This window comes from Furipterus horrens, unplaced genomic scaffold (genome assembly GCF_987537825.1).
Source record: "Furipterus horrens unplaced genomic scaffold, mFurHor1.1.pri manual_scaffold_13, whole genome shotgun sequence".
In the NCBI taxonomy this organism is placed as follows: Eukaryota; Metazoa; Chordata; class Mammalia; order Chiroptera; family Furipteridae; genus Furipterus; species Furipterus horrens.
The window spans coordinates 50,382,637-50,404,833 of record NW_028327183.1 but is presented as its reverse complement, the minus strand read 5'-3'; the positions used below and the strand labels follow the sequence as shown (position 1 = coordinate 50,404,833).

The 22,197-nt window shown below is 59.4% G+C and overlaps 1 protein-coding gene across 2 annotated transcripts in view; it reads left to right on the top strand.

The window, feature by feature from the left end:
- Positions 1–22,197, top strand: part of LRRC4B (leucine rich repeat containing 4B) — a 33,982-nt gene that overhangs the window by 5,368 nt on the left and 6,417 nt on the right. Inside the window, exons 1-2 of one of the 2 annotated variants that reach the window (XM_090259543.1) lie at positions 7,669–7,914; positions 9,843–10,174. In XM_090259543.1, the coding sequence (XP_090115669.1) occupies positions 9,878–10,174 (297 nt within the window). In that variant the 5' untranslated portion in view covers positions 7,669–7,914; positions 9,843–9,877. Of the gene's footprint in view, positions 1–7,668; positions 7,915–9,842; positions 10,175–22,197 lie in introns of those variants that run through there. The other variant, XM_090259544.1, reaches the window with a different exon arrangement.

Below are 22,197 nucleotides of genomic sequence, written 5' to 3'. Positions count from 1 at the left end.
GGCAGAGCTGGGACTGCAAACCCAGGCCTTCCCCAGCAGTGACCCCTGCTTTCCAGAGGGGAACCTGAGACCCAGAGAGGGAGACATGCCGGTGCCTCAGGCCCTCCCAGCTGCTAATTGCAACCAGAAGGTGGTTAGGAACAGTAGGCTCACAGAGGCCTGGACTTTCAGAGTTGCTGTGACTCAGGCTCTCGAGAGGAAAGGACCTCCCCACCCGACTCTCACAGTGGGCTCTGCGCACCCAGGTGTCCAGCTGCAGGCGGGTGCAAAAACTAAGGGCCTCCCAGCCTGCGATGAATGCGTGGTTTTGATTCAGCCTGAAATGCTAGGTTTATACTTGAAAGGCAGGGGACATGGCCCCAGAATGAGGACAAAGTTTATTCTTCAGAAACAGTGACAAGAAATGATAACTTTTCGTGTTGCTGCTATTCAGTGCCCAGCACCGAATGTGCTGCCACAAATCCCCGCCACCAAGCTAGGGGCCATCCCCTTTACAGACAGAGCCTGGGGGACAGCAAAGGGGGACTCCAGGGAAAGGTCAGAGCTCACAGCCAGGATTCGCTGGCACCGATCTCTCCACTTCTCCAAGAGCCAGGGTGTAGTTATAGAGCCATTTCACAGAGAACTTTCTAGGTGCCGGTTACGGCACTCAACCAGCACAGGGAGCAGGCCACTGAAGCCCCCAACCCTAGGAGGTAGATTAACTGTGTTTCCCATTTTATAGCTGAGCAAACTGAGGCCCCGAGAGGTGACGTCCCCTATCCAAGGCCACCTGGCTAGTCGTGTGGCAGCTGAGGTTCTGCCCGGTCTGGCCTACCCCTACACAGGGCAGGGTGTGAGGGCGGAGGGGAGTTCCTTATTCATCCCGAAGACCCTGGGCTCCTCGCACCTCACCCACCAGCACCCACCAGCACAGCATCTGTGTTCCCGCAACGTCCTCAGGTGACCGGGGCTCACGTGGTTATCTGAGAAACAATGCTTCAGTTCAAGATGTTTCCAACTTGTTGTGACTTTTAGTAACAAAAAGATTTTTTTTTTTATTTGTTTTTAGAGAGAGGGGAAGGGAGGGAGAAAGAGAGGGAGAGAAGCATCCATGTGTGGTAGCCTCTCGAGCGCCCCCAACTGGGTACCTGGCTCACAACCCAGGCACGTGCCCTGACTGGGAATCAAACCAGCGACCTTTCACTTTGCAGGCTGGTGCTCAACCTGCTGAGCCACACCAGTCAGGGCAATAGTTCCCTCTGACTTTTTAAAAATAAAATAGTAGTGTGCCCCCTGAGACAGAAAACAGGCCGCAGCATTGGTCTTCCAAGAGACAGCGCAGGCAAAAAGGAACAGAAGGAACCAGGGAGGCCTGACTCACGCCAGGTCGCACCGCGCCCCTCCCAGCCCACACACTCAGCCTCGGGCACCCCTGCAGAAGCCCTGGCAATGACCTCGGCAATGATGTGTTTTGTTTTGTTTTGTTTTGTTAAGGTTTTATTTATTTATTATTTTTAGAGAGAGGGGAAGGGAGGGAGAAAGAGAGGGAGAGAAACATCACTGTGTGGTTGCCTCTCACACACCCCCAGCTGGGGACCCGGCCTGCAGCCCAGGCCTGTGCCCTGACTGGGAATCCAGCTGGTGACCTTTTAGTTCACAGGCCGGCACTCAGTCCACTGAGCCACACCAGCCAGATTCAATTTGGGGGCATTAAGCTGCCATCACCTCCCAGAGTCACAGAGAGTGCAGGGAGCCCCGAGGGGCGGCCTCCATCTCAAGCTGCCTGGGTCTGGGTGTCCCTGGGAACAGCCTGGACCTCGCCCCGACTCAGTATGACCTTCTGTAACATGGGCATGTCACACTCAGTCCAGTTCGAGTCTCCAGCTTCAATGTGAGACAGCACCCCCTCACCGCAAGGTAACTAGGCAAGTGTCAGACAGGAGCCCAAGCTTTGGGGACTCAGGCAGAAGCTGTTCCAGGCAGAACTGGGGTTCAGCTGGAACACCCGGGGACACCCGTACCAGTGGCTACAGCCACACCGTCTGACACAGCAATCACACCGCCACAGTCACCTGCGGCCATCGACATCCAGACTAATTTCAACTAAACGAGCAATTCAGTTCCTCAGTCACACTCACCATGGGGTGGGGGGACAAGAGCACGGCAGCCGCACTTGCTGGTGGCCCCCCGTACTCGACACAGGTGGGGACAGAGGGCGCGGCAGACAGTAATGCATCCAGACACTGAGACACCTGCCCACTGGGACTCCCACTGGGAGTCCACAGCTGCCCCTCAGGCCTTCCTGCGCCCTCCACGCCTGCCCTCCCAGCCCTGCTCACATGGTGTCCGTTCCTAATTCCCATTTCTTAGGTGAGGACATGGGGGCACTGCCAGGGACCATCACTGCGTCCTGCTTTACAAAGGAGGACGTGGGAGCCCAGGATGGTGGCCACCAGGTGGGCCTGTGTCCTTCCCCGCCCCTCCCCCTCCCTCACCCCCCACATGTCCCCCAAGCTCTGCCTTTGCCAAGTTCTGCTTTCGCTGCCACTTTTCACCCGTTCCCTCCTCACTGCCCCCATGGCCCCAGCCCCAGCCTCATCCTCTCCCCTGACCCTTGGCCCAGCTTCTCCCTGGCCTGCAGCCCATTCCGAGGGGGCTTTCCACCCCTGACCGGACCCTGCCCTCCTCATCCCAGCGCCCCCACAGCCCTGCCTGTGAGCCTGCTGTGCAGACAGATGTCTGTGGCTGGACCAGACTCCCTGCCTCGCCAGCCAGGGGGCCTGGGCACACGTGGGTCCGTCCACTTTCCGCACGTCCTTCAAGTCTCAGCTTTGCTGTCTCCACCACCAGGCTAGGGACAGTGCCCATCTGAAGCAGTCCGGGGTCCCCTGCAATTGCTTAGTCTTTAAATGTTGCCCACGTGGACCACTAACTCCCTGGAGAAAAAGGAAAAAAGAAAAAAGAAACAGGACTCCTGGGCCCTGTGCACGAGTTGCTGGCAGGAGCCCTGGTGGGACCAGGCGCTGGCCCGCTCACTCTTTCTTCAGCAAGTATTGACTTGTGGGCGGGTCCTCGGCACGGAAGACCAGCAGGGGGCAGGCCACCAAAACTCCCTGCCCCGAGCACCCACCTTCTAGTGGGGAGACGGACGTAAACAGAGAACAGTTGTCCGTCGGGTGGCGCCGGGCCACGAGAAGGGTGTAAAGGAAAGAAGTCTGAGAGGTGGGGCAGGGACAAAGACACCCTCTCCGAGGTGGCATTGGAACAGAGACTAGACCAGAGACTGGGATAGCCTTGTAGACTCCAGGAGGACTGCTCAGGGCAGAGGGAGCAGCAGGAGCAAAGGCCCTGAGGTGGGAATGTGACCGCAGCCCTGAGGCTGGAGCAGGGGCAGGAGCCGCTCAGTAAATACCTGTTAAGGGAGCACAGAAAGGCCAAATAAGTGACCAGTCAGGGCCTCCGAGTGGGCAGTGGGGAAGACAGGACAGCCCCGCTTCCTCCCCTGGGAAGCCTAGTCCTGCAGCCTAGAGGCCGGTGGCCTGGGCGAGTCCTGAGCTGAGCCTGCAACCTCAGCAGCAGCCGGGGGGGGGGGGGGGGGGGGGCACCTGGGCAGCCCTTTTCCCAGGGTTCTTCTACCTCAAATCTTAGGGACCTGTCGCTTCTCACGGCTTTGGGGCTACTTTTATTTTAAAAGCATTTAGGACACGGGCCGGCTCAGAGGGACTCACCTGTGAGGTTGTTTCATCTGTCCCCAAAGCTCATGCTGCCTATACCCTCCCCCCTCCGCCCTCCCCCCTTAACAGCTCCAGGCCATCCAGAGAGAGAAGCGTTCAGCTCTCCCTGGCTTTGATGTCTCACCTCCCTCCTGGCTCCAGGCTCCACTTCCGCCACAGTCCCTCACAGTCGGGAAGTTCTTCTTTAGATCTCGCCACCATCCCTCTTGCTGCGAAGCCAGTCAATTTCCTATCTTTTCTCTCACCTTCTGAACTTCCCCCAGAAAAATGAATATACCTGCCGAGAATGCTCCCTGCCTCCCTTTTCTCCTCGCCCTGGCTCCCCTGGGGCCCCCGAATTTCCCATCTGCCATCGGCCTGAATCCTCTCAGGCACCGTGCTGGAAGGTCTCAGAGCTCAGGCTGCAGAGGAAGGCAGACCTTGGCCCCATGCGTCTACTTTCCCTGGATCTCAGCTCGCACCCTGCCCCCTGATAGTCTCTCTCTCTCTCTTTCTCTCTCCCCCTCTCCCTTTCTCCCTCCCTCTCTCCCGCCTCTGTCTGCTCCTTTCTGCCTTTCACACCTCTTCTCTCTTTGGGTTTGGGGCCCCTTGCACCTGTGTCCCACACCAGGTAGGGTGGAGAACAGGTGTACTGGTGTTGAGGCCTCTCCCAGGGCATTGGGTTAGAGAGGCATTGTGGCGACCTGGCCGAATTCTGGGCCTTGGGTTCCAATCCCAGCTGTCTCATGCAGGCTGTGTGGCCCTCAGCTGGTGTCTTTAGCCCTTGGATCTGCCTCTCCATCTGTAAAGTGGACGCAAGAACAATCCCCTCGTCCCAGGGACATGGGGAGAAGCCAGCGGCCTGCTTTGTGTGGGCCGTGCTTAGCATGGCTCTGGGCACGTGGCAGGGGTTTGGTGACTGCCTCCTGTCACTATTAGCAGGCTGTGGCCAGTGCAAGGGCCTCCGCCTGCAGCGTGTGGGGCAAGGGTGAGGTTGTCACACCCTGTGCAGAGGGCGTGAAGGCACAGGGTTCCAGGAAGGGGATGGGCTCTTGTTTACATGGCCCCCAAGGGACCTCAATGGGACTGTCATGATGAGCTTGGGGATCTCTGGGGCCCCTCTGGTAAGGCTGAACAGGAGGGGCCATTCCTAGCAGCATTGGCCTTGCCTCTGTGCCTCTGCTTCTCTATCTGGGAAATAGAAAGATGGAAGAACCACAGAAAGGGCCTGGTTGGTGCCAGATGTGCAGCAAATGTTACACGATCGGAGGTGGTGTTATTCCAGGTGTTGCACAAGTCAGGTGTGCACAGGGTGCCTGGCTTTGGGAACACGCTCAGAGGAAGAGGAGTGTAGCTCCCTCAAGTGGTTTCAAAGGCACAGCTCTCTGCAGGGCATGGTGTTTAGCGGGGTGCACTAGGGACCTGCACCGTGGGATCCAGGGTATAGTGTCCAAGACCAAGCAAGCCAGGTGGTGCCATGGTCTGGGCTGGAGGCAGCTGTGTCTGTAACATGTTGATGTGCTGCCTCTGCTGGGCAGGCCTCCTGGCGTGGGAAGGGACCTCAGATTCAGGGGTACATCTGAGGCGTGCGTCTCAAGTTGGGCAACTGCTGGCGTGTGTCCTGGGCTGAGTGTGCAGAGTGGGGTGTGTGGGGGTGGGTGTGCCCCAGTGTGACTCGGAGGGATACAGTGTAATGGGGGAAATGTGGACCAATAGCAACGACCCTGTATCTGTTCAGTCCTGACATTCACTGAGCACCTAGCACGTGCCAGGCTCCACCGTAGGTGCCGGGACCACACAGAACAGACACAGCCCCTGCCCTTGGGGAGCTCCCACTCCAGGGTACAGGCTCACAAGAGGTCCATGGTGAAAAAGCGTCATAGAGAAAAATAAAACAGAGAAGGTTCTGGAAGAGGTGGGGGGTGGGACTATGTGGTGCAAGGTGGTCAGGATGAGTGCAGACAGCAGGAAGGGCAAGTGCAAAGGCCCTGAGGCGGGCGTGTGCACAGCCTATCTTGGAAACAGGCAGAGGCAGGTCACAGAGGGAGCAGAGGGGGTGGGTGGGAGCCGAAGTCAGAGATGCAGCCTGGCCTGGGGAGAGGGGTGTCTGCCCCGACACTTGGAGAGACAGTCAGAGCAGCAAAGGCTGCTGAGCAGAGGAAGGCAGGATCTGACTTGGATGTGGATGTGGACATGGATGTGGAAGGGCTATTGTAGGAAATGACTGGGAGGGAGACGAGGGAAGAAGCGGGGAGACCACTGAAGAGGCTCCCCTGATCGTTGCGGGTAGATGGTGGCGGGCCAGGGCGATGGCGGGTCCACGTGTCTTGTAAAGGCAGAGCCTCTTATTGAGCATTTAGCTAGTCGGTCCCTCGGCAGCCCTAGGAGGTAGATACTAGTATCATCCTGCCGCACAGTGATGTTCTGCAGCTCAGAACAAGTAAACAGCCAACCCGGCATCCACACCCAGGCCTGCTCAGCATCTCTCCTCTTGCTACTTGTCTTCTGTGGCCTGTGGCCACCCCGGGCTTGAAGTGTGGAGATAGCATTTGTCAGCACCTATACCTACCAGTGTTGTATGCGTAGTATTGGATGGGTGGGTAAATGGGTGGGTGGATGGATGGACAGACAGGTGGACAGACAGATGGGTCGATGGATGGGCAGACGAACAAATGGACAGACAGATAGGTGGATGAATGGACAGATGGATGGGTGAATGGATGGATGGACAGATGGATGGATGGGTGGGTGGAAGGCCAGTCAGATGGACAGCTGGATGGGTGGATGGAGAGGTGGGCGGGTAGATGGATGGACGGACAGATGGGTGGATGGATGGACAGACAGATGGTTGGGTGAATGGATGGACGGATGGATGGACAGACAAATTGATGGATGGGTGGGTGGTAGGTGGATGGATGGGCAGACAGATGGATGGATGAGTCCAATGAACAAGTGCAGCCTCACTGCCCATTTTGCAGAACTGTACCAGGAGGCGACTGCTAGGCCATGGCTGAGGCCCAGGGGAGATAGCACGTGTTGGGGTGGGTTTCTTCAGGCCTGAACGGGCTGGCTCTCAGCGGAAGGACTGGGCGTCTGGATGTGGGATCCAGTTTTCTGGTGTAGCAGGGTTGGGGGTTGGAGTGAATGGCTGTGGGGGGGGGGGGCTCAGGAGCCCCTGGGGTCCCAGAGGGAGTGTCTGCAGGGGAGCCTGCACTAGGCTGTCCGCCCTGGGGCTGGGGGTGGGTGCAGCAGGGGTGGCTGTGGCCAGAGGGGTGGGAGGCGGTCAGCCTGGTTCTGCAGCCCTTGAGGGTGCCACGAGGCCAGTCTTGGCCAGGCCCAGACCCCTCCCTCGGCGGCCCAGGCATCAAGCCCTCCCCTCCCCCTCCTTGCCCGACCTTCCCTGCTGCCCAGAACCAACGGGTTAATTAGATAACGGAGCCTTTGATTAGCGGGGGAGGGGGAGGCCTCTGGGCCTGGGGAAGGGGGGCCGAGGAGAGGGGAGCAGAGCTGCCCTCCCCGTTCAGGAGAAAAAGACGGAGGGGGGTGAGAGGGAGAGGGAGGGAGCTGAGGCAGAGCCCGGCTCCGCACTGCCGTGTGACTGGAAATTGTAATCGCGGAGAGAGAGGGAGAGACAGACAGAGCCTGGCCGAGAGAGACCAGGACAGACGGACGGACGGACAGGCGGACAGAGAATCGGACTGAGACAGGCCTCTGGAAGGCGAGAGGGTGATGGGGACAGAGCGAGAGTGAGGGGGAGATGGAGGAGAAGGAGAGGGGCCTGCCCGGTGGTCCCAGGGGAGGTGGGACCATGAGGAGGCAGCTGGCAGGGCTTGAGGCCTGAGGTGGGGACAGGGCCAGCGGCAGAGGAGAAGGGGGCTGGGTCGGTGGCGGGTGGCGAGGAGAGAGGCTGTGGGTGGGGGGAGAGTGGAGGCAGAGGTGGGGGAAGGGGCAGGGACCAGAAGAGGCGAGCAGGGAGGGGAGGAGGAGGAGACTGCTGCAGTGGCCTACGACAGCCGCCCCCCGGGGTGGGAAGGGTGACAGGAGACAGGGGGGGGCGCGGGGAGACCCAAGAAGCCCCTGCGCCCCCCCCTCCCCCAGCACGACCTCGACGAAACCCAGAGAACTGGGGAGGCAGAGCCGGGCAGCGGCGGCGGCCGGAGGCATGTGGAGGGGGGGCCTGGGGTGCAGGGAGAGGCCCAGCGGAAGCCGAGCCACCAGGGTGAGTGTCCCCTCTGTGGGAGGGGACAAGGACGGAGCAGGCGAGGGTGCCAGAGGGAAGGGGGGCGGCCCAGTCACTGCAGAAGCAGTGATGGGGGGAAGTGGGCTGGCGGTGGCGCGAGAGATGGGGTCACATGAGGAGGTAGAGACAGAGCGACAGGCTGGGCCTCGGGTACTGCGGCGCCCACCGCCCCGGCCGCGTGCTAGCCCGGGGCCCCCCAGCCTCAGCCCTGGCCCCGTTGGGCTGCACCAGCCCCGTGGCTCAGAGGGTGTGGGCTGGGTCCTCGCCAGTCTCAGGAGGTGGGAACAAGTGTAGCCGTGGGCTCCCTGTGACCCTGGGGAAAGCAAAGACCCCTCCACCCTCTCATCAGAGAGCCCTCAGGGTGGACAAATGAGTTTGGGATACAGGCCGAATTAACGCCCTCTCTCTGTCCCTCTGTCTGTCCCTGTCTCCCTCGTCTCCCTGTCCCTCTGTCTGTCCCTGTCTCCCTCCGTCTCCCTGTCCCTCTGTCTGTCCCTGTCTCCCTCCGTCTCCCTGTCCCTCTGTCTGTCTGGGTCTCTCTGTCCCTCTGTTTGTCTCTCTGTCTCTGTCCTCCTCTCTCGCTTCTGTCTGTCCCTCCGTCTCTTAGTCTCCGGCTGCCTCTTGCTTCACACACGCGCTCAGAGACATACGCACACGCATTTTCATGAGTTGAAATGATCTAGGAAACTGCAGAAGGAGCGAGGGAGCGCGCTCACGTGTGCACGGGGCCTGTGGCGGTGGGTCTGAGTCTCCCGTGCGAGGGGGGCCCGCCCCTGCTGGTGGCGTGAGCTTGCTGCCCGCTCCCGGGGGCCCGAGGCCGGGCAGGGCTCGCTGGCGCAGGTGCCTGTGTGTGTCCTGGACGCTGCGTGCCGTGCTGTGCTGTGCCGGGGACTGGGAGCCAGGGGGTGCGCATGGGGCCACGGCCCCGCCGCCCAGGACAGCCGCTTTCTCTCCTCGCCTGCGAACCAGACCCCTAACCGCTTCCTCCTGTGGCCGCCGGGAGGCTTCGGGGAGACAGCTGTGTGTGGGGTCTGTGCCAGGAGAAGGCTTGCTCGGAACTCCCGAGCAGTTTTCGTTAGTGTTGTCATTGTTACTGAGCTCAGCCTCCTTTCCTTCTCTTGGAAACGGGGGTGGGAAGACCTGACCCCACACTGCCCGCCCCCTCCCAGGACTCAGGCACCGGGCCCTGGCCCCCAGCTCAGGCCCCGCAGACACGGGGGTCCTGGCCTTGAGCACCTGCACTCCAGGGCGGCAGCGCCCCCGTTCCCCCAGCACCGCCTCCAGCTCCTCCCAGCCACACCCGTCACCTCCACAGTTGCCTCGTCTGGCACCCCTTGTTGCTTCAGGTTCCCTGTGTGTGTGACTCAAATCCCTGCACCTGCTGGCTGAGCGGAGACGGGAGGCAGCACGCAGCGGGGCCAATGTGATGCTGGCCACTTGGCCTCCCTGCAAACGCTCCGCAAGGGAGAAGCCAGGGAGGGGACAGGAGGCTGGATGCCCCTCCCAGAGAGCCATGCAGGCGACCAGGGGATGGGACGGGGGTACTGTGATGGGAGCCAGACCCCCACCCAGACTTCCTCCTGTACCTTTCTCTCATCTCTCTCTCTCTCTATCTCTAGCTCTCTATCCGCCTTTTTGAAATCATGCAAAGAACTAAGTGTTGAACCTGGCCAACTTCTCCACTGACTGGCCGGTGACCTTGAGCAAGCACTCCCTCTCGCCCAGCCTCAGTTTCCAGCTCTGTGAAATGGGCACCAAGTCTTCCGAGCAGGGAGAGGATGAGGGGGGGGGGCAGGCAGGAAGGGGATGGCGGCGGCCGCAGCGGCCCAGAGCGGAGTGCTGGGTAGCAGCTGGGCCATGCAAGTGCCCTGTTCCCCACTGAGCCTCTGCTTCTCTCTCCCTGACAGCCCCCCGGCGCCCGCGCGGAGCATGAACATTGAGGATGGCGTGCGCCCGCGGCTCCCCGTGCCCCCCGCTGCCGCCCAGTAGGATGTCCTGGCCCCACGGGGCCCTGCTCTTCCTCTGGCTCTTCTCCCCACCCCTGGGGGCCGGCGGGGGCGGCGTGGCCTTGACACTGGCTGCCGGAGGGGGCTCCCCGCCCGCCACCTCATGCCCTGCAGCCTGCTCCTGCAGCAACCAGGCCAGCCGGGTGATCTGCACGCGGAGAGAGCTGGCCGAGGTCCCCGCCAGCATCCCGGTCAACACGCGGTACCTGAACCTGCAGGAGAACGGCATCCAGGTGAGCCCTGGGGCACGGGTGGTGGCCAGCCCCTCCTCCCTGCGCGGGCGAGGGCCTTCGGAGGGGCCCAGCCCACTGTTCGCGGCAGCGCTGAGCACTGACGAGAGGCTGTCTGCATCTTATTAAGGGGAGCCAAGGCCGTCTGGGTTTTCTCAGGTGCAAGGCCCCTGTCTCTGTGCCCGCAGCTGGGGCCCGGGGCAGAAGCACCCGCCCGCCTCCCGCAGCGGGACAGGCAGACCCGGGAGGGGGCCTGGCCTGGACTCACAGATGGAGCTGAGCGCCTCTTTTCCACGGGGCCTCTGCACTGCGTGCACCCCGCCCCCCTCACCCCGGCTCCGTGGCCTTGGGCCCGTGACGGCGTGGGTCTGCACCTCCGTGTTTTCATCTGCAGAAGGGGAAAGGAACCCCTTTCTGTGTGGTTGGTGACGGGTCTCATCCTTGTCGAGAGTGTAGAGTTACTCTGGTACCTGGCGAGCCCTCCTTTGCTGCCTGCGTGGGGCTCGCGCCCCCGCTTCCACTTCTTGGAGCTGCCGAGAGGATCAGAGGCTCTGCGCCCCGGGGCCGTTGCCACCCGATGAGCTATGACTGTGACTCAGATGGGGCCTGACTGAGGCTTTGGGGGCAGAACTGTGCCTGTTTAGGGCTGGGTCTCTCTGCTGCTCTGTTGGTGTTGGGGGCCGGTCATCCGTGGGGGTGGGGGTGGGCGGGGCCGTCCAGTGCGCTGGAGGGTACCGAGCAACCCCCGGGTACTCAGTGCCAGTAACACCCGCGCCCCAGTTCCCAACATGTCTCCAGATGTTGCCAGATAATCCCGCGTGGTGACTCACCCCTGGCTGGGCTCCCACTGTTTCAAAGGTGTCGGTCGCAGGAGGAAGAGGGCTCCCGTACAGACGTCCCAGGCCCCCGAGCTGCCGCTCCCTCCTCCGACACACTTCCTCCAGATGGGGAGGGCTCGGTGGCCACCCTCTGGCTGTCCTGGGGAGCGTGGGACCAGGGCTGTTAGGGGGGAGTGCCCTGGGGCTGCCGAAGTTAAGAAGGCTGACCGTGTGGCCCAGACCAGTGAAGCCAGAGTCGGGGTCCAGGAACACCACCCTCCCCTGCTCCTGCAGGGCCACTGTGTCCTCTGAGGCCGCCCGACCAGTCACCTCCGACAGGGTGCCTCTGAGTCCCCCCCAGCCCCTCCAGCTGCAGTGCCTGCTAACCCAACCATGTCTCCCTGAAGGGGCGACACTCTGCACTTCATGGTCACCGTGCGCTTGCCCCCGCCCTCCATGCGTCCTCCATGGATGCACGTGACGGTCAGCAGGTGCAGCCTGGTTCTAGGGGATGACCAAGACCCGCCCAGCCCAGCCCTGCCCCTGCCGGGCATCCATTCTAGCAGGGACACAGCAATGAGGGGACAAACCAGAGGGTGTCTAGGCGGGGGCGTTGCGCTGGGGCCTCAGGCTGCGGCTGTGAGGAGCTGTGGAGTCCACCCCGGCCGCCCCAGCAGCGGCCCCTTTCCTCTCCGGGGCCCTGATGAACAGTTCGATCCCACAGGGCGCCTGGTCCCGGGCCTGCTCTCAGCACTGCGAACAAACCCACCGAGGATGCTGGTGGCTAATAGCGACCACACAGCACCCCTGAGCCCCCCAGTTCCTAACCCCTTCAACGCCCAGCCCATCCTCCCAGCGGCCACAGACTGGCGCCCCCAAACACAAGCCTCCCGGCACGCTCGGCCATCACCACGTCCCCATCGCCGGGCCTGGCTGCCAGCCTCTCCAGCTGGTACCAGCCACTCTCCCAGCGCTGAGGACTTGGCTGCCTGAACGCGCGGCCCTTTGGTCCCAGGTCCCCAGGCGAGCTCCCCTCACCTCCCTCCTCTCTCGGTCCATGGCCCACCCCTACACCCCAGCCCTTGCCCTAAAGGCATCTGTTAAATGCCTCCTGGTCTCCTCATGTGTGGGAGGGCAGTGTCCTGAGCACATCAGAGCCCATGTTGGAGACACAGGCGGAGTCAGCCGTGTGTGTGTGTGCGTGTGTGTGTTAAAGGGGGTGGGAGAAGGAATAGGCGGAGGGGTGGTAGGTACGGCTTTGAAGACAGGGAGGTCAGGGTGGCCTCTTGGGGAAGGTGACGTTGGAGCACACATTTAGAGGCCAGCAGGGAGCCTCCAAACATCTGGGAAAGGGCATTGCAGGCAGAGAGCCGCCAGGTGGCTGAGAGGGGACAGCGGGGGCAGATACTGCTGGGCCTTGTGGTCACGGGGAGGAGGACGTGGGCTCTTCTCTGAGAGAGCCAGTAGCCAGGGGTGGCCCTGGGCAGGGGACAGGCAGGCTCTGACTTGGGCGTGTCCGAGGTGCTGGGCAGCGCCCGCAAGGGTCAGGGGGCAGCTGGCTGGCTGGTGCAGAGTTCAGGACAGCTGCAGTGGCTCAGACAGGCCTGGTGGGGTCAGGTGGTGACATGTGGACAAATTTTGGGCCTGTTTTGCAGTTGGAGATGACAGGGCTTTCCTCCGGGGGAGGGGAGGAAAGAAGGACAGAGAAGATGACTCTGAGGTTCTAAGTCTGAGCTGGTCACTGTGGTTGGACCTGTTTGCTCATGTGTCCATCACCCCAAGGGCAGGCCAGCGGCCTCCACACCTTTTGGAGCCACATCTGTGTCAGAACACACATGTGGCCCCACGTACAGGCATGAATGTATGTGTAAGTCACACTCAGTCTCCTGCACCCGTGCACTGTGGTCGTGAAAAAGCAGAAATGGACTCTGTTAGAGGGTCAAACCCCAGCACTTCCTTTCTCATCCTGGGGCTCCTGCACCCCCACTCTGGAGACCACTGGCCCCCCAACACTGCACGTTCCCCAAGGGCAGGGGTGTCCCGTCCACCAGAGCGGCCACTGCGCACGAGCAGTTGAGGAGGCCTCCCCAGTGGCAGGAGTAGGACCATCTCAGGAGCCATTAGAGGCACTCGAAAAAATAATGTTTTAATTATCCAAATAAAAAAATGTGAACATCACCCCTACTCCCACCTTCTAGATATACAAGTAATTACTGCTCACATTTTGTTTTGAAGCCTTCCCGGCTCTTTTCTGTGTTTCTGTCAATGTACTTTTAAATGATTGACTACAGAAGGAATACCAATTAATTTAGAAACACAAGGAAATATACCTGCGTGAAAATACGGGGCGAAGGCCCAGCGTCACCAACAGCCACAGGGGGCGCTCTCCACGCATGTCTTCAGCATGTGCCCAGGCCCAGGTTGCCTCTCTTTTTTCTCAAAGGAAAAAATGGAAGCACATCCCTTTGTGCCGGTTCTCCACTGGCTTTTAAACCTAGGAGCTTAACGATGAACATCTTTCATTCTGACACTAATCCTCGTCTACCGCGTCGGTTTGGGTGGCAGTGTAGGACTCTGGCATGTGGGCGTCCTGGGTCCCTTCTTATGCCCAGAATGTCACTGATACAAACAACACTGCAGGGAACATCTTCGTGCTGGGTCCTGCCCTTGGAAACATACCTAGCGGTGGAACTGCGGAGGCAGCGGGAACTGTGGGGTCAGTGCTATGTGTCCCCACTCGAGTGCTGTCTCCCCAGGTGGCGGCTGTGGCCACCCCCCCAAACATGCACACACATGCATGCGCATGCGTGCACACATGAAGCCTGGCACCGAAGTTCAGTAGAGATGGTCTAGAGATTCGAGAGCCTCCCCTGTCCACGGTCACTTGCTGGTCATCTGGCTGTCACCTCCGTGAGGGCAGGGACTTTGCCCACTCCCTGCTGTCTCAGCACCTAGAGCAGGCATTTGTCCATGAATGGAAGGCCAGCTCGTGCACTCCTGCCCCCAAGGAATTGGTAGAGACGGGGAAACCATCTGTCACCAAGCAAGGGGCAAGTTCCTGCAGGGCTGTGGGAATGGGGGTGCCCGGGGTCCCCTTCACCTGTTCTCGCTCCCCCATCCTGTGACACAGTGAGGACTGAGGCCACACCCGGAGTGCGGGAGACTCCAAGTGAACCGAGTGCCCACACTGGCCTCTCTCTGGGACGCCGGTGTCCACTTTCGGGACAAGCTACAATGCCCTTCTGTGACATGACAGCGACCTCAGGGCAGGCGGTTGTTGTTTAAATGCCACAATGGGCAAAAGAGTTTTTTGAAAAAAATTGGCAGTCTTCCGTGGGGCCCTTAATTCTGTTTGAGATTGGACGGGGCGTGCAAGCCCAGGGCCTATGAAGATGCCTTCCCTCTGCCTGGGAGCCACGGGCCACGCGCCCAAACCCCCCTGGAGAGGCGGGGGCGGGTTTGGGGCGCTGGCTGGGGAAGCATCCTTGGCCTGCGGACCCAGCACCCCGCCTGCCTCTGGGTCCTGGTGGGGCCACCCGCTGTGCTCGGCTTCTCCTCCGCAGTGAGGCCCCAGCTCCTGTCTCCTTCCGCCGCCGCCGCCGCTGTCCCCGCTCTGGTCCCCTCCTCCCCACCGCCAACCACCCTCCTGTGTTTACTGTGGATCTTTCTGCGTGTGTGTGTCCTGGAAAATGCTTATTGTTGCTTTGTGTGCGTGCATTTTTAATGTATGTAAATGAAGCTGTGGCTTGCTTGTCTCCCTGTTTTTGCTCCGCCTGGGCTAAGAGCTGTCCACGTGGTGGCGCGCGTGCACGTGTGCGCATGCGCAACGTGTCTCGTCTGCTCCTTGGCTGCAGAATTTCCTTCGATGGGCACCCCTCGTGCCCTGCCCCCACGCCCAGGAGACTTCGAGCTGCCCCCACCACAAATCCCCTCCCCTGAGGCCCCTTTGGGGCTTACGGGATAATGTCTTGGAATGTGCATCGGGGGGATCAGGGACGCAAAGGACATGCACTTAACCTAACAAAGTAGCGATCCACCGAGGCTTGCAGCGGGCTGCCCGGAGTGCCTCGGGGTCGCCGTGAGGTCATGTGCACAGTGCGCGTGGGGGCTCTTGACAGGAGTGCGCTTCTGTCCAAAGAAACCAACTGACGCCTCCCAGGGAGACGCCCAGGAGTGCGCAGAGTCAGGTTGAAGGCCGCGGCCTGGCAGTCGCCGGGCTGTGAGATCAGCCCACGTGCCTGATGACCGGGCATAGGAGAAGTGGGTCACTGTGCATTTTCACGACAGACGGTTAATGCAGCTACTCAGAATGGAGCTTCGAAGAAAATCGAATGACCCAGGCGAGTGCTTGGAATGCATCCCTGAGTTTTCAAAGGATGCAAGCAGGATGTCCCACTTGTTCTGGAAGCTTAATTTTATTTATTTATTTTCTGAAACTTAATTTCAAAGACAAACAGCAACAGGGGCCACCCAAACGTGTCTGCAGCACTGGCGGTGGTGGGGGACAGTTGAGATTTGACCCCGGCTTTCCATGGGCATGTTATCCAGCTCGTCCAGTTTTGTGACTGACACGGGGATGCTGACGGCCTCCCTCCATCACTGAGCTGCTGAGAAACTGGGTGCCTCCGTCCCCGGACAAGCATGCACTAAGCTCCACCATGTGCCCTGCACCAGGCTCCCTTTGTGGCACTGGGGACTGAGGTCACCGGAAGAACCCCTGAGGCCCAGGCGGCCTGGCGGATGCTCGGCTTCTGAGAAGCCAGAGATTGTCGTCAGGGAGACCGGTTTTGCCATCATCCACTGTCGTTTTTCTTGACTCAATGAAACATCAGCCTCAGAGGCGCCTTCTCTGAGCCCCAAGTCTTATCCAGCCCTGCTGGACCCAAGAGCCCCCGACTCTGTGGACATTGGCACACAGCCTGCAGAACCGTTACACTGCCGAATCCGGAGCAGTGCCTGCCATCTTGGAGAGCCATGTGGCTTCTGACGTCATGACGGCCCCCAGGAGGGACGGTGCGCATATCATGCCTGCTTTTCACTTGAGAAGACCGAGACCCCGAGTGGCAGAAGATTCACATCCTGTCTCCATTACTCATGTCCCCTCCCTGAGCACCTCTCCTGCCCCCCACGTCGCTCCAAGTCCTAGTTCCACAGTGGGTGAACTTCAACATCCTGACCACCCCGTGAGTGGCCCCGTCTTATCCCCATGGTACAGACGAGGACACTGAGGCAGGGAGAGCGAGACTGTGTGCAGGAGGCTGTCCTTGGTGACTGGAACTGGAACTTAGCCCAGCAGGCTGGCTGCAGAGCTGGATTTCTTTCTTTATTAAAAAAATTTTTTTTTTAATTTATTGATTTTAGCCCAGGCTGGTGTGACTCAGGGAATTGAGTGCCAGCTGGCGATCCCAAAGGTTGCTGGTTCGATTCCCTGTAAGGGCACATGCCTGGGTTGCTGGCCGGGTCTGGCTGGGCATGTGAAAGAGGCAACCGATAATGTATCCTTCGCACATTGATGTTTCTCTCCCTTTCTTTCTCCCTTCCTTCCCTTCTCTCTAAAAATAAATAAATAAAATCTTTAAAAATACTTTACATGTGTTGATTTTAGAGAGAGAGGAAAGGGGGGAGAGAGAGAAACATGGACTCGTTGCTCTGCGCATCCATGCATTCATTGGTTGATTCCTGACTGTGCCCTTCCTGGGATCAAACAGTGACCTCAGTTTACCCTGATGGTGCTCCAAGCAACTGGGCTGCCTGACCAAGGCAGAACTTCATTTCTTAACAGGCTTCTGAGGCTTACTGATGTGCAGATCTCCGGACTCCACGCTGGTGACTTGATTACAGAACTGTAACCCAGTCCTGGCTGCGTCGGCCCTCACAGTGCATCCGGGATCTGGCCTCATCCTTGCCAATCAAGATGCTCACCCGACCTCCTGGCCTCTGCCTGTCTCCCCCCCGCCCCCCAGCCACAACATCATCCCGGCTCCTATCCCCCTTTGCAATGAAGGCCCCGCCGAGCCACACTGCACTCAAGGGCGCCCTCTGCTGGGCCCAGACGTAGCCCCAGCCGGCGCTCCCCAACATTCGTCTTAGAATAACCAGTCACCCATGCTTGCCGGTCACAGTGAACTCTTTCTTGTGGGTTACAGAAACCCCGCCGCTGTCAAATGCGTCCTGTCTCCACCTGGAAACAAGCTCTGAGCGCAGAACCCTGCTGAGACCATGAGTCGCTGTCCCCCTGTGTCTGACAGGGCCCGCTTGTGTACCCACAACCCCCAGTTCCTGCCCCCGTCTGGTTTACTGAGCGCCTACTGTGTGCCAGGCCTTGCGCTAAGCCCAGTGAGCAGGACAGGCACACATCCCTGCCCCTGCGGAGCTGGGTGGAGAGACCAGCAGAGGCTCACAGTACAGCTGACCCTTTAACAGCACAGGCGTTAAGGGTGTCAACCCCAGCCAAGTGGAAAATGCACATATAACTTTTTTTTAATTTTCGAAGATTTTATTTATTATTTTTAGAGAGAGAGGAAGGGAGGGAGAAAGAGAAGGAGAGAAGCATCAATGTGTGGCTGCCTCTCACACACCCCCAACTGGGGACCCAGCCCGCAACCCAGGCACGTGCCCTGATCAGGAATCAAACCGGCGACCCTTTGGTTCACAGGCTGGCGCTCAACCCACCGAGCCCACCAGTCAGGGCACATATAACTTTTGACTCCCCCAAAACTTAGTTGTCCCTCGGTATCTGGGGGGTGATTCCAGGACGCCGCTCAGATACCCAAATCCATTCGTGCTCAAGTATAAAGGGGCGCAGAACAATGGAAGCCTAGAGCCGGCCCTCCGCATCGCGGACTCCCAACCGCAGATCAAACACCGACAGGTATCAGCTGGGAAAAAAAACCTCACATTCTAAGTGGACCCATGCCGCTCAACCCCATGTTGTTGGAAAGTCACCTGTCGGGTGCAGTGTGCGCCAGCCAGAGGTGAGAGCCGGGAGTGAGCCAAACGGGCTGAGGGGGGCTGGGGGTGGGGCGCAGGGCCGCCTTCCTGGGAGGGAGGTGGTTGACTCCTGAGCCTCGGCTTAACCCCACTTTCCCACCAACCCACCCCACTGCCTCAGGCAAGGTTGGGGGCCACTTAGCCGGTAGTGGGTGCTGGCATGGCCTGGAGCCTCCTAGTAGGGACACGTTTAGGATTTGTTGTTGGGTGGGGAGGTGGGGGAAGGTGACGTTGCCTGAAATGGCGATCATGGACTTGCCTAAAGGAGGGGACTCGGTGTTCTGAGTGGCCATTGTGGCGCTGGGCTGGGCTGTGTGGTCTGGGTCTGTGCTTCTCATGAGTCCCAAGAGCCCTGTCCCCACGCCACAGAGGAGACCGAGGCCCTGGGAGCCCAGTCTCAGCCTGGAGCAGCTCAGTGGGTGAGAGGCGTGCCAGGCTCCAGGAACATCGCCGCCGAAAAGGGAGGACACGTCCCTTGTCTCAGGGAAGGAGGAAATATGAGAAGCTGTCATAAAAGTAATTGAAAAAATGACACTGTTTTTCAAAATTGTGAATGTAAAAAATAATTAATGCAAAGAAAAGTAAGCTTACTAAGTTTTTGCTGTCGGTTCATTGCATTTGAAACGTATAAAAACAATTTATCTTAACAGTGTTAGGATGAACAATTCACTTAATCATTTTCCTACCACAGTTAAATTTTTAATGAAGGCTGTCTTGTCAGTTTATTTTCTTAAAAACCCCAACAGAACACAGTGGGGTTTTTTCAGTGTTGGTAACATTTACTTACCACACCAAAGCCACGAGATGAAAGATGGGGGAGAGAAGTCCCCATTGGGGTCCCCTCCCCAGCTGGTGTCTGTTTCCTTGATGCTTGGCACAGAGCCAGGCATGGGTAGGGGTTGGCTCTGTAAATGTGGGAAAAGGGCAAGGGGACCTGTGGACTCCGGCAGCCCGAGGCAGGACCCAGGCCTCCCCACCTCATCTGTCCTGCTCTGTGTCAGCGACCCCAAGGTGACAGAGGTTTTGATCACCTGCTCTGGGCTGTGGAGGGGCCGCAGGCTCGCCTCTCCCCGGCCCCGTCACACCACTGCCACTTTAGGGATCCTGTGTGTGATGATTATGGGTGGCGTCCCTTCCCCGCTCGGGGTCAGGTTCTGGGAAGAGGCCTGATGCTGTGGCATCCCCGGCTGATCTCCAGAGCCCGCGTGATGCTTGACACAGAGCAGGCGCCCAAAGACCACCTGTCAAATGAGCAAATCGACACACGGTGACATTTGAATAAGGAACAGGCTGTACCGCTCAGAAAACACTGAAAGCCACAGAGAGCCCAGCCCTCTGGGTTCGGGGTGGGCAGGCGGGCTGGGGACCACGTGTCAGGAATCAGGAGAAGCAGCCTTTGAGTCCTGGGTCTGCTGCTTCGGAACAGTGAGGCTGCGGGCAATGAACTGACCTCTGTGACCCCGTGACACCCTTTCACCGACGAGGCCCACCCCTGTTTGCTCTCTCAGAACTGCGTTGTCTATAAGTAAATACGCAATGGATGAAGAAGAGGCATTCTGGCAGGGGCGCTCCAGGTGGGCAGAAAGGGAAGGGCATCCTGAGCAGAGGGAACAGCATATGCGAAGTTGGAGGACCTGGTGCGGGAGGTCAGGAGTTGAGACTGGCTGACAGGGCGCTGGCGTGAGGCTGCGAGGGAGAGGGTTGCTGGTAGGGGTGCGGGGAGGCCAGCAGACACCAGGCCCAGCAGGGCTTCCAAGGGGGGCTCACTGTCCCCTGAGGTCCCTGGAGAGCTGTGGAGGGCGCTAGAGGAGAAGAGAGGCAGGGGCAGCCCCAGGGGCAGTGAGACCCTGGAGAGGGACTGGGGAGAGAGGCTGAGCCGGGCAGGCGGAGGCCTGAGCTGGGCCGTGGGACGGAGAGGAGATGGCTGTGAGTCACTGGGAAAGGACAGAGCGGCACGTTTGCCAGCTGACGCCACAGGCAAGGCCCTGGGTGGTGCGGGGGTTCGAGGCTGCAGACCCGCTTCTGACTGGGGAGATGGACTGGAGGGGCCGCGCTGAGAACAAGCACCCTGGAAGGAAGGAGGAGCAGGTGGGGTGGGCGGCCCATTCCTGCTAGGCTTGCAGATGGGCTTGCTGGGAGCTGGGAACCGCGGCCCCTTGACCAGGTGTCACCAAGACAGGACTGGAAGGCGACCTCCCCGGGGTTCTTTCCAGCCCCTGGGCCAGCAGCCCTCCATTCTCGGCTTCTCATCCAAGCCCAAGCCGAACCTTTCAGAGGCCGCCCCCTTCTCTCCCCGGTGACCAGTGTCGATGGGAACCTCCTCCCCGTTATTATTATTGTTGTTGTTCATAGAAACGGCGGAGAGGGCCTGCTCTGTGCTCTGCCAGCGCGTGGCAGGGCAATGGGAAAGGCGGCCAAGAAAAGGGGGCGGTGGTCGTGATGTTTGGGAAACACAGAGCCGCGCAAAGCGCCACTGTCATCTCGCCAAGGACTTCCCTGAACTTTGCGCTTCACCACTGCGCACTGGCGTCCGGGGGGGCTGGGGGGACGACACACAGGCTCCAGAGGTGTCTGACCAGGGAAACTTTTCTTTTTTTATGACTTATTTTTCGCCGTTACTAAGTTTAGAGAGAGAAGAAGGGGAATATGTGTGTGTGTGTGTGTGTGTGTGTGTATATGGAGAGAGAGAGAGAGAGAAACATCAATTTGTTGTTCCACTTATCTGTGCATTCACTGGTTGCTTCGTGTATGTGCTCTGCCTGGGGGCTGAACCCATAGCCTTAGTGTATCAGGATGATGCTCTAACCAACTGAGCTACCCGACCAGGGCTGACTCCATACCTTTCGGAGTCTAAATGTATCTTTTTATGTGTCTCTTGCACCCTGAGGCCCCAAGGATGATCCCTCAGGCAAGGTGCCAGCTTGTTTTACCAATTCCCAGGAATCTGGTTGCCATGCAGGGAATGGACCCTAATTCTGGTCAAAGAGGAGTCCCCAAGATGGGAGATTCTGAAAGGGGCCACTTTCAAATTTACTTGGTTACAAAACCCAGAACCTGAGTGTGTCCTCCTGGGTTCCAGGCCCCACCGCTGGGACCCAGTCCCCTGCCTCCCTGGGGAGGCCTGTCCCTGGGGAGAGACAGAGGCAGACAGGCAGCCGGGTGTGGCTGAGCGTGGGACAGGGGCCCAGGGTGCAGGGACAGGGCCAGGACATCCTCTGGAGCAGGTGACTCCTGAGCCGGGTGTTGAAGGCAGATGGAAAGTAGCCAGAAAAAAAAGCAGGGATGGTGTTCCTGGCAGAGGGAACAGCAAGTACAGAGGCTGAGAGGCGAGGGTGCATTTCCTGTGTTTAGGGAACTGCTAGAATAGGAGGGAGATGTGGGGAGGATGGGGAAGGAGGGAGGGGGAAGGTCATACCAGGCTGATGAGCTTTCGAGGGCGGGGATGTGTCTTATGGGATGGACCATCGCAGTCGGTGGTCTTGGTCTGCAGCAGGGTGTGCAGCGGAAGGGTCCAGTTCTGGGAATGACGGGGACTCTGGGAGGGACTGGGACTCAGAGGCCCGGTGTCCAGATGGGGGAAGGGGAGGCTGAATTGGGGCTGGGGCCATGGACTGAGGAGGAAGGGACCGAATAGGGGTCAGGGGACAGAGGACCAGCTCGGGGACAGGCAGCATCAGACTGACCACCCCGGGAGCCACTCCCCACAGGTGGAAACAACACCAACAATAATAACGGTGTGAGGAGAGCCCCCGAGCGCCCTTCAGGGCCGGCTGTGGGACAGGCCCTATAGCCAGGACAGGCACATACGGGATGTGACTGGAGCTCTGTTTTCATGGGCATGTCTGCGGCCTCGGATGCCACCTCTGTCACCGCCTCCGAGGGCCGCCGTCCCCTCCTTCCTCAAACAGGCCCCTAACTGTCCTGTTTCACAGGCTGCTGGGGGACAAAAGGCGACAGTGCCCCTACAGCATCGGAAACAGCCAGTGAGCTGCACAGCCGCACACACGGAGCACATGGGCCGGAAAACACACGTGGCATTTGGAAGGCTGCGTGTGAAAAGTGTCAAACGCCTTCATCAGTTTTCATCTCGATGACACGCTGCAGTCATAATATTTGGCATCTAGTAGACTAAGTAAATAGATGATTAAAATGGATTTCACCTGTTCGGGGTTTTCTTTGAATGCGGCTTTTAGGTAGTTTAAAATGAAATGAGTCATG